Genomic DNA, 14,231 nt, shown 5'->3' on the forward strand with positions numbered 1-14,231 from the left:
ATTAAATCCCCGAGCTGACAAGGTAAAAATCTGTCATTTTGCCCCTGAGCAAGGCAGTTAACCCACTGTTCTCCGGGCTCCGATGACGTGGATGTCGATTAAGGCAGCCCCCGCATCTCTCTGATTCAGAGGGGTTGGACACATTTCAGTTGGCTAGGTATCCCTCTTTCCCTTTGCCTTTCCCATATAACCGTTGTCCCTCCACTCTTCTGGGTTAGCTACACCTGGCTTGGGTGTTCACAGCACACCTGTCTGCCATTGGTCCACCCACAGGACACATTAGAGTCTAACCCCAATCACCATTAGGCAAGAAAAATACTCACTAGAGAGGACTACAGACTGCTCATTAAGCACAGAGGCCATGGAGTCAGAAACATCATTTATTATGCTTGGAAAGCCTGGGTTTCTATGAGGAGTTTGAGGAGTAGGGCACGGTTTTATCCCATTGTGAAATTGCAGAGGAAAAATACAAATAAAACTGAATTGAAGCTGGATTGTGACCCATACACCTGCTGTTCTACGCTGAAACTGTGTGAGGGCTCTCACATTGGGTTCAGTGCTGAAATGTGAAAGTTGAGCGTGTAGTGGCCCAATTCTCTGCTCTGCAGCGCTGGAAAGAGTTTACTTAAAGGGGAATGTCAGGGAGATGCACACTGACAAGAGCACAGAGTAGCCCAGCCTGCATCCTTCCGGGCACAGGGCTAACACTACGCCACACACACACACACACACACACACACTACGCCACACACACACACACACACACACACACACACACACACACATCAAAAACACATAAGTTCAGTCCCACCAAGAAATGCTCAACACGTGGGCACAAATTGAAATGCAGAGGCAGAAAAATCCCTCATTGCCCTGAGCTGAACCCGTCTATTAATTCTTATCATCATTGTGTTTGTCGACATGACTAGGCAGCCGCTAGCATAGCAGATAAGAGGGCCACTTCTGCGCATTCAGAGTTTCAACATCTAGCATAGTCCTGTCAATATCTGGCCCTTTCAAATGGCCGTCCTCCATGTAATCTTATTTGCAATGGAAAGCAGTGGGTTGATCTTAGATCTACAACTGACATGGTGGACATTAAGAATCAGCGACAGCAGAGGTTGAGGCTTGGTCAAATAGAATTTCTTAAAACAGAGTTTAATAAAGTCGGCTCATGTTTCCTCTCGTACCTGGAAACAGACACAGTTTATCTGAGTACTGCAGCAATACGAACAGGATGCTCGTTCACTGACAATGCAGATGAATTCCAAATCAATTAAACTAAAGACATAAAGCTACAGGTCAGTCTGTAGCCTAGACTGTGGGTTTAAAAGACATCAGGACAGCTTGAAATCCCCCCTAAACTATCAGCATGCATGAAGAAGCTCTAATGATTTGAATTATTCACCCCAAACAAACCACTTAATTATTCACCCCACACAAACCACTTAATTATTCACCCCACACAAACCATGTGTTTATGCATGTAAATACCACCTCTAAAATGTTAACTGCTTTTACCTTTCTTTTTTAAGAACACAGTAGACATTTTGTACCAAATAAGTACATTTTTGGGGTGCGGGAGAGTGGGGTAAGTTGTGCCAAAGGGTTAATTGAGCCATCCTTTGTGTATGGTTTCCTAGAAACAAGGGGGGGCTCAACTAACCCTTTGGCTCAACAAAGTATAACACCAAAACCAAAGTGACATTTTGACTCCTCACACCGTACCTCTTCCTAAATATGTAATATTTGTATGTAATATAAATATGTAATATAAATATGTAATAATATGTAATATTTAGGAAAAGCAAGAGGTCTTCCTAGAATCTGTGAAGGAATAAACTACATGGAAAAAGTGGTAAGCAATTAAGGATGAAAAAACACAATTTCAAGTCAAATAAATGTATTGTGTTATAGGTTTCATGATGCTTGTATCGTAATTAAATTATATAATTTTAAGCAAGTTCCTTTGAAGTTGTAGGAAGGAATATTTTTGATTTGACATTGTTAGTGGGAACGAAGCCATACGTTTCCTGACCGGTAAAACTGAATGGGTTTTTTTAACGTTCTGGGAACAGAAGTGAAGATTTCACCTGTTCTGGGAAAATGTATTTTTAGGTTGCAGGGAGGTTCTTAAAACATTTTACTCTGGTTCCTTGAAAGTTTTCCTGGGACGTTTTATTAACGCTCTGAGAACAGAAATTATAGATTATTTGGAGGTTTTTGAATAACTTTCATAAAAAGTAAACTGAATGTTTCAATAAGACTTTTATTAATGCTGCTACCTTATTTTGGGTAAAAAATGTTAACTCCAAGCACAGATAGGACACATGGAAATTCATTTCTTTAGGCATTAATTATGCAAACACATTTCTTTTTCATTGTGACATGACATCAGTGAGATTCAAACATATAGTCTTCCGTTCTCTATCCATAGAATTAGTCCACTGCGCCACCAGGATGTAGCTAGCTTCCCTTGTTTCTTTACGCATACAAAGCTGTTAATTTCAGTCTATCCAAATAGAACCCATTTCAAAGGAAACAAGCACTCATTAAGATCAGGTGTGGCCAATTAGTGGGCGCGGCCAACAAACTTAAAGGCCCAGTGCAGTCAAACACGTGATTTTTCTGTGCTTTATACACAGGTAACTGCCAAAATAATGGAAATACTTCAGTAAATAAGGGATACAAAGTATATTGAAAGCAGATGCTTCCACACAGGTGTGCTTCCTGAGTTAATTAAGCAATTAACATCCCAACATGTTTAGGGTCATGTATAAAAATTGCTGGGCAGGCTATTATTTTGGTTACCATCGCTATGCCCCCATAGGATGACAATGTCCCCATCCAGAGCGCACGAGTGGTCACTGAATGGTTTGATGAGCATGAAAATGATATAAGCCATTTGCCATGGCCGTTTCAGTCACCAAATCTCAACCCAATTGAACACTTATGGGTGATTCTGCAGCGGCGCCTGAGACAGCATTTTCCACCACCATCAACAAAAAACTAAATGATGGAATTTCTCGTGGAAGAATGGTATTGCATCCCTCCAATAGAGTTCAAGTCGAACATCTCATTCCAAAATCATGGGCATTAATATAGAGTTGCCCCCCCCCCAGACCTGGCTCGCAGTCGGCGTTCCAATTCATCCCAAAGGTGTTTGATCAGGTTGAGGTTAGGGATCTGTGCAAGTCAGTCAAGTTCTTCCACACCGATTTCAACAAACCATTTCTGTATGGACCTCGGTTTGTGCACGGGGGCATTGTCATGCTGAAACAGGAAAGGGCCTTCCCCAAACTGTTGCCACAAAGTTGGAAGCACAGAATCGTCTAGAATGTCATTGTATGCTGTAGCGTTAAGATTTCCCTTCACTGGCACTAAGGGGCATATCCTGAACCATGAAAAACAGCCCCAGACCATTATTCCTCCTCCACCAAACCTTACAGTTGGCACTATGCATTCGGGGGGGTTGTGTTCTCCTGGCATCCACCAAACCCAGACTCATCCGTCAGACATGAGTTTAAATAGAAATATGAGTAAACCTCTAGGAAACGTTATGCTGAAGTACTGAAATTCCCACAGAAGAACATTGTTCTTAACGTTCTCTGAACTATTTGAGAACATTCCCAATGTCAACCCATCTGGAGAACGTTTTTAGAACATTACCAAAATTGAAATGAAACCATCTTTGAACTTTTAGGAAACGTTCGGTTAAGGTAATGAAAAAAAACGAACATGTACCTGTGTGAAAGAGAGGCTATGATAGAGTAGCAGAGGCACACAAGGTCTGACCTAATGACATGGAGTCTGAGCTTGATAAACATATCAAGAATCTTGCTGACCAGTTTCATGGGCTTAGTAGCCTGAAATGCAGAGAACTTAAATACAAATTGGCACATCGAAACAACATCCCTGGCCCAGTAATCTGGGACCGGTTTACCAAAAGCATCTTAAGGCTAACTAAGTTATTCTTTAGAACCTTTGTAGGAGCATCATTAAATTTCCAAGCCGTTTCCCAAAACTATCGTTATTAACATTGGGCTCCCGAGTGGCGCAGCGGTCTAAGACACTGCATCTCAGTGCTAGAGGTGTCACTACAGACACCCTGGTTTGAATCCAGGCTGTATCACAACCCGCTGTGATTGGGAGTTCCATAGGGCGGTGCACAATTGTCCCAGCGCCGTCCGGGTTTGGCCGGTGCAGGCCGTCATTTTAAATATGAATTTGTTCTTAACTGACTTGCCTAGTTAAATCAAGGTTAAATAAAAAATGTAAACGCTTGTAATCTAACACCTGCCTCAGACCAGGTGTAAAACAGCTAAGTGCGTTGTTAGATGGTTTTTTTGCCCTCCCATGTCACTTTACAGATGATCTCCGCTAAAAACAGAATCACATGGTTTATCCGTCTATCTGGGACTGCTGATAACTTCAGAACAAAGTTCACTACAAATACAAAGTTGCTAATGTCTTTGCAAATCATACAAACAAGTGACGTATAAAAATTTGTTTCAAATGAAAACAGAGATGACTGCCTTAAAATATAAACAGTAGGCTATAAACCTATTTCATTCATATTGAAATACATTTCATGTTCAATCAGTTGAGTTCTATTTTGCTACTTGTAGGCTTCTGTATGTAGTTTGTCTCAATAGATTTAATGATCCATAGCCTAACAAACGCAATGATGTGCCAACTGTGATTTTGTGAATTTTTATTGGGTAAGCATTAGAATAAGCTTGCCTCAATATTTGCAGCCGTAGGTGGTAATATATCTCGAGGAGCTGATCCGTCGTCAGTATTGTGAAATAATTATAACGTTAAGGTAAAACTTGAATGGAGAAGGCTGGTCCGAGAGCAGCGCTCCCCTTCTTTCGATCCTATTGACACACTTAGCGACCGTTCTCTCTGCGTGGTGTTTTGGGAAACGCATGTTACATCTTCTGCCATTGTAGGAAAGCTGCATCGTTAAAACACTCTTAAGCCTAAGTTTCATTGTTATCGGGAAAACGGGCACTGGTGAAGATATTGAACAGAGAGATCTATATCTGAATGTAGGCATACATTTAAGATATACAATATACCACACCCCCATTTCATTAATTAAACTTTGAACTACGAGCACCATCATCAACTGTCACAGGACACCATCACCCACTGTCACAGGACACCATCACCCACTGTCACAGGACACCATCACCCACTGTCACAGGACACCATCACCCACTGTCACAGGACACCATCACCCACTGTCACAGGACACCATCACCCACAGTCACTGGACACCATCACCCACTGTCACTGGACACCATCACCCACTGTCACTGGACACCATCACCCACTGTCACAGGAAACCATCACCCACTGTCACAGGACACCATCACCCACTGTCACAGGACACCATCACCCACTGTCACAGGACTAGAGGTACACGGATTACGAATTTTCAACGACGATACCGATTATTGGAGGACCAAAAAAGCCGCTACCGATTAATCGGACGATTTTTATAAATATATTTGTAATAATGACAATTACAACAATACAGAATGAACAATGAACACTTTTATTTTAACTTAATATAATACATAAATAAAATCAATTTAGTCTCAAATAAATAATGAAACATGTTCAATTTGGTTTAAATAATGCAAAAACACAGTGTTGGAGAAGAAAGTAAAAGTGCAATATATGCCATGTAAAAAAGTTTTAGGTTGTAGTTCTTATAGGAATTATAGGACCATTTCTCTATATAACATTTGTATTTCATATACCTTTGACTATGGGATGTTCTTATAGGTACTATAGTATTGCCAGCCTAATCTCGGGAGTTGATAGGCTTGAAGTCATAAACAGCACTGTGCCTCAAGCATTGCTAAGAACTGCTGGCAAACGCAGTAAAGTGCTGTTTGAATGAACGCTTACCAGCCTGCTGCTCCCTACCACCGCTCAGTCAGACTGCTCTATCAAATATCAAATCATAGACTTAATTATAATATAATAAAACACACAGAATACGAATCTTAGGTCATTAATATGGTCAAATCCGGAAACTATCATTTCGAAAACAAAAGGTTTATTCTTTCAGTGAAATACAGAACCGTTCCGTATTTTATCTAACGGGTGGCATCCCTAAGTCTAAATATTGCTGTTACATTGCACAACCTTCAATGTTATGTCATAATTATGTAAAATTCTGGCAAATGAATTACGGTCACACAGTTCGCAAAGAGCCAGGCGGCCCAAACTGCTGCATATACCCTGACTCTGCCTGCTGTGAATAGGTAGGCTGTGATTTGATGATAAATTAACAGGCACCACATTGATTATATGCAACGCAGGACAAGCTAGTTAAACTAGTAATATCATCAACCATGTGTAGTTAACTAGTGATTATGTTAAGATTGATTGTTTTTTATAAGATAAGTTTAATGCTAGCTAGCACCTTACCTTGGCTCCTAGCAGCCACAAGGTCCTTTTGATGCTGCACTTGCGTAACAGGTGGTCAGCCTGCCATGCAGTCTCCTCGTGGATTGCAATGTAATCGGCCGTAATCGGCGTTCAAAAATGCAGATTACCGATTGTTTGAAAACTTGAAATCGGCCCTAACTAATCAGCCATGCCGGTCGACCTCTACACAGGACACCATCACCCACTGTCACAGGACACCATCACCCACTGTCACAGGACACCATCACCCAATGTCACAGGACACCATCACCCACTCACAGGAAACCATCACCCACTTATCCCAAGGATGCTCAACTTTCCCCATATCCGGGTTAAGTTGTGCTATGTTTTCAAAACTATTATGTTACCATGAATTTGAATTATCTTCCAGGGATACACAACATCCTGAAATATTGTTAGAAAGAATACTATATTTCCCTTGACATAGTCATGCTGAATGTAAAAAATGGCTCAACATACCTTACCCTCCCTACGCCAATATTAAAAAAAAAAAATCTGTTATAATAGAAACACAGCTCAGCTTCCTATTTGAGTCTCCAATATTGCCTAACATTGAACAGAAATAATGGTGAGTAGTTGTTAGTTGACAAGGTTGAAAATGTTGTTCCCTCTTATTCAAACCACTAGAACAGAGAGTTTCTGCTGATGGGACCCTCCTGCACTATTTTGGGGTCTTTACTGAGCATGGAAGGATTACTAATATACATCGCCCGGGGGAAATTAGATTCTAATAGTTTAAGAAAACAACTTCCAGCAATCTCAAAATAATAAAGCTTTAGAAAGCAGCCCATTTAGAGTACTGAGCTCTTTAAAGAAGAATTGTATTGAAGAGCCAGATTTCATACTCTACAGCTCTACAGCCCACTGCCAAATACACAACAAAACAATCTGAATGGTTCAGGCTTAAAGCTGTGTTATTCACATCCATCAACTCATACGCCTGAGTCATTCACATCAATCCTATACAACATGTAGAGGGTGATATGTAATCACTAATATGCAAAAGATAACAAGGAGCAGTCAAGGGGGAAAATTAACATACAGTGTAACTATATTCAGCTCACCATAAAACCATGCTCCTTCCTGTATGCAATCTGATACCAGGAAACAAACATTCTTTACATACCATGGCCCCATTTTCTATAAATCCCCATCTGATATCCAGGTTACGATCTTCCACACTGCACCTTCACCCGAGAGTCTAGTTGGACACCAATAATTAAGTTTATCTTAATGTCCTTACACCTCATTCTCTGTCTCAGGTCTACAGTGACTAAGGTCTGTCCTACCTATACTTCATGCCGGTCCGTATGCTCTGGTCGCTGGATGTGGGCTGGCTCTGGACAGTGAGCTGTCCCAGACTACGGGCCACCATGGCCACAGCCCTGAACTTGCTGCGGGTGCCTGTGTTGGGGCTGTTGGCATTCTGGCGGTGGTTGAGCCGTTCCTCTGTACTGCGGCTCACCCCTCCACGGTTGTGGTCCGTACACACTAACGACACCTGCATCCTGGCTGGGACTGGGAGCCGCCCGGCACGGCTTCAGGTGCTCCGGTTAAAGCTTGTGGTGGGTCAGTCTAAGACACGGCTCCTTCCAGTCTGGATAGTCTCTTGGTCGGGTCAGTGTCAGGGTAGGCAGGGGTGTCAGGGTAGGCAGGGTAGTCAGGGTAGTCAGCTATGTCTACAGAGACAAGAGGAGAGGAGAATTATTGTCTTCCGAGGGTTTCCTGCTTCAACACAGCCTCAGCCTGTGTGGGTCTCTCTGCTTTGTCTGCTACAGAAACCAACAACTGGCCACTGCAGACTGCAGGAACACTGTCTCGGTCCCGGCAGAGACACAAAAACAGACGAAGACGCACCCTCCAAAAAAGGTACAGCGTCTTACGACGAGAAGAGCAGTTTAATGAATCTCCCTTTGCAGTCTCGACTGGCTTGTCCTCGATTCATCCGTCTGTCTCACTCAAGCTTTCTGTAGTAATCAGAGGCTCATCACAGACTGACGGGCAGATGCAATCGTCCTGCAATTTCCTTTTAATCTGGAGCTCAGTTCTACAGATAACACAGAGAATGGAGACACATGAGCACAAAGAGATGATGAACTACTCCAGGAGGTAAAATTCTGATCCCTTACAATGTCCACAGCAGCAGCAGCTGTCCTGGTTGTGTGACTACTCAGCAGCTCTGTTTTTCAATCAGAGAGCAGCCTCTTGTTCACTGACTCCCATCCCTCCGCTGTCTCCCGGATTACACTTACATGTGTATACCTAGCGCATGGTACAAAGAGGCAGAGTGAATGCAGACAGGAGAAGAGGAGGAGGAGGAGGAGGAGAAGAAAGAGAGAGGGTGGGAGGGATATGGAGAGATGTTATGGAGAGGAGTATTGAGAGGGTTACACTAGCACGAGAGAGAGAAAGAGCGAGCATGAGAGAGCGACAGATAGAGGGAGGGAGAGATGAAGGGAGGGGCCAAGAGAGAGTGTCCACAGCTGCTGTTATAGGAGAGGCTGGTGTATTTTTGATCCACTTCTCATCTACTTCCCTGCTCCAGCATGGCTAAGTCAGGTTCAGCATGGTTCAGTCACTGTGGCAGAGTGTGGTCCAGTCAGGTCCGGTATGGTACAGCTTGGTCCTGTCAGGTTCCGAGTGGTCCAGTGTGGTTCAATCAGGTTCAGTCAGGTCCAATGTGATTCAGTAGTTCATCATCGGCTTCACATTAAATGTGTATACATCCGCTAAAACATCTGTCTCATTGTTCTATCTGTGGGGATACCTCGGGATTCTGGCAATGGGGCCCTTTATCTACTTCCCCAGAGTCAGATGACCTCCTGGATAGCATTTTTATGTCTTCGTGAAAGTTTTGAAGGAAGTTGCTCCCAAAGTCCCAAAGTATCCCTTTAACTGAAAATAAATTATTCCTGGCATATTTATTCATTTGAATAATTTTGTTACATAAATAATAAAGAACATAGCCCATATCCAATTACTTCCTGCATGGCGACAAGCAACTGATCTGTAAGACAATGTCCGTGTTCATAGGGACTTTGTGAGTGGATGAGCTTGGCTTAATATAATAATGGTGGAAGGTCACAGTAAACACTGTGGTAATAAGAGACCACACTATTGGTCGAAGGAGTGAGGAAACAGTAGAGGCTTGCGTTACAAGTAATCTAATACTGAACCTTATCTAACCAGGCCCATGCAGCTAGTTGGTTCTGCTGGAGGAGCTAATTAAAAGAGATGTCATGAGGAACAGACAAGCAGTAAAGGCAGAGTGGAGAAGCAACCTCCATCAAAGGAATCCAGCAGACAAGCTGCAGCCAACTGACACGCCTATTTTTAGAGCCTTAACCTTTTGCTCCAGGACTTATATAGAGTAAAAACGTATTTAATTCAACTCATTTTAAATTGGATTTCACGCCCGCCTGGGGGGACAGGCCCAGGGAGATGCTGTCCCATCTCCTCTCGTTGAAAGTGACTGTGTAGGGTAGATGGGCCACTACAATGCTCCTTCTACAAAACATTTATTGTTATTCCCGGCAACAGCTGTGGGGGAGGCTGTTGGGTCCCTGACTGTAACCTGCGTCACGTTTAGAGTGACGGTGTCATGGGGTTGTTCTAGAGGCTCTGGTCAGAGTCCCTGACTGTAACCTGCGTCACGTTTAGAGTGACGGTGTCATGGGGTTGTTCTAGAGGCTCTGGTCAGAGTCCCTGACTGTAACCTGCGTCACGTTTAGAGTGACGGTGTCATGGGGTTGTTCTAGAGGCTCTGGTCAGAGTCCCTGACTGTAACCTGCGTCACGTTTAGAGTGACGGTGTCATGGGGTTGTTCTAGAGGCTCTGGTCAGAGTCCCTGACTGTAACCTGCGTCACGTTTAGAGTGACGGTGTCATGGGGTTGTTCTAGAGGCTCTGGTCAGAGTCCCTGACTGTAACCTGCGTCACGTTTAGAGTGACGGTGTCATGGGGTTGTTCTAGAGGCTCTGGTCAGAGTCCCTGACTGTAACCTGCGTCACGTTTAGAGTGACGGTGTCATGGGGTTGTTCTAGAGGCTCTGGTCAGGGTGAGGGTCAGGGTACCTGACTGGAGGGCAGGGTGCTGGGGAGCCCTCTCCCGTCCTGGTGGAGCAACAGAGCATGAGAGCAGCCGCCCCCACACCCCGCTTCCTACACCCCTCAGAGGAGAAACTGGGGACAGTGTACAGGGAGGGGACAGGGGCTCAGGCTGCCCAGATAGTGTCAACATCTAATCCACATCAGCCCACCCCACACCCCAGTCCCACCCCAAACCCCACCCCTGGGGCTCCACCTGGTCATATCCACTGAGACTCTGACCTGGGCATGGCTGTTGTTGCTGAGACGTGAGTGATCTGCTGTAATCATTACACCAAATAAGGCTTTCATTGGCTGTTGATTTATCAGGGCATGAATGTGTGCAACCGAAACAGATCGATAAAAGCATGCGCCATCCGACAGGCCAGCGATCAATCATGTTAATGGATCAATATAATAATAGAATTCGATACATTGCTTTTAGTGTACTTGCTTTTAGTGTGAAACACAACCAGCTGGAATAGGTTTTCAAGTTGATTAGTCATACAGGGAAACACATTATACACCGTCCAAAGAAATGCTTACTTCCAGGTTCCTTCTGGACAATGCAACAATAGGAAATAATAAAAGATCATATGAACAGAAAGTAAATGGCTCAGTAGAATAGAATAAACATTTTAAGTATACAGGAAGGCACAATTTATAGTCCAATATTTACACGTGTTTTGTGGAAGTATTTAGCAATCATAATAGATGCAAGCTTTCCTGTTTTTTTCCAAAGATTGTTGGGGACCAATATTGTTAGATAGTAGTACTGAGTTTACACTCAGATGTAAAGCTGCCAGACAAAAGAACTACACAAGTCACTGCACAACACTTAGACCTACTGTATCATATAATGCTCAAAGCACCAATCAAGTCTAACTGAAGCCACTTTGGTCCCATCTGGCCTATAGTGTTCATATATTGAATGTGCTTCTTGCTCCAATAAAATCGACTATAGCAGACATGCAGAGGAGGAGAAAGGAAGGAGAAAGCGGGGGAGTGCCGCAGCACAGAGAGGGTGGTGACAGGAACCAAAGCGACATTCAGCATGATGAGCTAGGGTGACTCTCCGCTAATGGAGTCACACTTAGTCAGAATAACACAGTAAGCACGCCTGTCTACAGAGGGCTAAATGGAAAAACAAAAGTCTGTTGGAATAAAGATGCATGCCCACACACAGGGTGAGCATTTCAATAGTCCAAATTGTCTCCACATTCTGGATGGAACACCCACAGCAGAGGTCAGAACTGGGCAAACACCACATAGACCTACAGTAGCAACCATCCATCACCACTTCCTATTCATTCCTCAGTCTTCTGCTCCAACACGTAGACCTAATGACGATGCCTCTTCGCTCTACTCCTGGGCCTCGTATTACTGTAAGTTGCGAAATAAATCAACCATATGGGACTTGAAACGTAAAATAACCCAAACAGACCCCAGCCACCCCAGTCATAGACTGTTCTCTCTACTACCGCATGGCAAGCTGTACCGGAGTGCCAAGTCTAGGACAAAAAGGCTTCTCAACAGTTTTTACCCCCAAGCCATAAGACTCCTGAATAGGTAATCAAATGGATACCCAGACTATTTGCATTGTGTGCCCCCAACCCCTCTTTTTACGCTGCTGCTACTCTCTGTTTATCATATATGCATAGTCACTTTAACTATACATTCATGTACATACTACCTCAATGAGCCTGACTAACTGGTGTCTGTATGTAGTCTCACTACTTTTATAGCCTCGCTACTGTATACAGCCTGTCTTTTTACTGTTGTTTTATTTCTTTACTTACCTATTGTTCACCTAATACCTTTTTTGCACTATTGGTTAGAGCCTGTAAGTAAGCATTTCACTGTAAGGTCTACACCTGTTGCACGTGACAAATAAACTTGACAGGTACGCAGGAGGAGGCACACACTTTAAAGGGCTTTGGGCTTTATTTAAAAAATGTTGATCCTTAAATTAAGCCTTTTAGGTGCTGCTGTATTACACCAAAATGATTTAGAATGGTTATATCATACTCTATTACAGAGTACTGGCACTGCAGGCCTGAATAGATTTAACAATAATATATTAATTTCTTAAGAAAACCATTGCTGAACTGCAGGCTTTGTAGGCCAGTGTTGAAGTATTTTGATAGACTTGCTAAGGGATACATTGCTAAGGGATACATACATACATTTCTTCCCTAGATATTTTAATCTTAGGATAAAGCACACTGTTCTGGAGGGAGAAAACGGTCCTTACCTTAAATAAAAAACCAACTATTGATGTCTTTTGTTGGTAGAGTTGAAGAGAAGGTCTTGATGGCATTTGATTTTATATGTCAGTCAGCAATTGAAAGCCACTACCTAGAGAAAGAAATCTACTATCTCTTCCCTCCCACTCCCCACGTCCTCCCTTACGTTGTGCCCTCTGCCTTCTCTTTTTCATTAAGAGCCCAACCAGTGCCTATCCCAAATCTACTAAGATGCTACAATCCCTCCTGGACCCTGAATCATTCTGAGAGAGTGCAGTGTGCTGATAGGGCCTACATTTCACTCACTGTGTGGGGGAGGAAAGGGAGAGAGGGGAGCTTGAGAGGCAGCGAATAGGCCAACGATGCACATGGATTTCACTGATCACGGCTAGGCTACACACCACATGTTCTTAGAGGCATAGAGTTGAAGAGCGAAACTCAGGGAAAAAAAGCACATTTCACACCAAAAAATACACATTAGCAATGATCCATCCTGGAGTCTCTTTCTCTGACCAACTACAGCCACACAACATGGACATGTTCAACCCCCCCCAGCTGACCCCCCCAGCTTCAAAGTCCTGGGCAGCAGGGAGCTTAGCCAATCGATGATGCAACAATGTCATAATGACGTCTCTGGGAGTCACTGCTGATAACACTGACCCTTCATCCCAATCCTCCAGACAGTCTACTTAGCTGCCGGGGAAGACAACAACAGAGACCACTTGGGGATACTTACTGAAGGCTACACCAATCCTTGGAGGGATGGAAATAGGTATTGCTAGTTAGTGGCCCACGGTGGTTCCATTATCAATTCTACTGCAAAATCTATGCTATATGTCAGCTCCAACTATCTAACTCTCAGGCATGCGCTTCCTATAAACACAGCAGAAACAAAATAGGCTAATAGGCACCCCAAAATACTGGGACAACAATGTACTGAAAGGGACATTATCATTAAAAGTTCATATGGAGGTTTAGTCTTTGTGGCACCTAATTTGTTCTCTGGGGTCTTCATGCACCTCAGTCACTCTGTAGCTAGCTAGCGCCAACAATGACAGCCATTACTATAGGGGACCAACCAGGCCTGTGTCCACAAAGTACACTATATATATATAAGTATGTGGACACCACTTCAAATTACTGGATTCGGCTATTTAGCCACATCTGTTGCTGACAGGTGTATGAAATCGAGCACACAGCCATGCAATCTCCATTGACAAACATTGGCAGTAGAATGGCCTTACTGAAGAGCTCAGTGACTTTCAACATGGCACGGTCATAGGATGCCACCATTCCAACAAGTCAGTTCAAATTTCTGCCCTCCTAGAGCTTTCCCGGTCAACTGTAAGTGCTGTTATTGTGAAATGGAAACGTCTAGGAGCAACAACGGCTCAGCCGTGAAGTGGTAAGCCATACAAGCTCACAGAATG

General features: G+C 43.5%; 2 protein-coding genes across 8 annotated transcripts in view; one reads left to right on the forward strand and one right to left on the reverse strand.

Annotated features, from left to right (window-relative positions):
• Window positions 1-14,231, reverse strand: part of LOC106582955 (voltage-gated potassium channel subunit beta-2) — a 172,529-nt gene that overhangs the window by 45,593 nt on the left and 112,705 nt on the right. Inside the window, exon 1 of one of the 7 annotated variants that reach the window (XM_014166594.2) lies at window positions 7,761-8,820. The exons of 5 other annotated variants lie outside the window; for them this stretch is intronic. In XM_014166594.2, the coding sequence (XP_014022069.1) occupies window positions 7,761-7,978 (218 nt within the window). In that variant the 5' untranslated portion in view covers window positions 7,979-8,820. Of the gene's footprint in view, window positions 1-7,760; window positions 8,827-14,231 lie in introns of those variants that run through there. One more of the 7 variants, XM_014166597.2, reaches the window with a different exon arrangement.
• The window catches only part of LOC106582956 (28S ribosomal protein S16, mitochondrial), a 44,843-nt gene that overhangs the window by 4,410 nt on the left and 26,202 nt on the right, over window positions 1-14,231 (forward strand). The window lies entirely within an intron of this gene.

This window comes from Salmo salar, chromosome ssa22 (genome assembly GCF_905237065.1).
Source record: "Salmo salar chromosome ssa22, Ssal_v3.1, whole genome shotgun sequence".
Taxonomy (NCBI): Eukaryota; Metazoa; Chordata; class Actinopteri; order Salmoniformes; family Salmonidae; genus Salmo; species Salmo salar.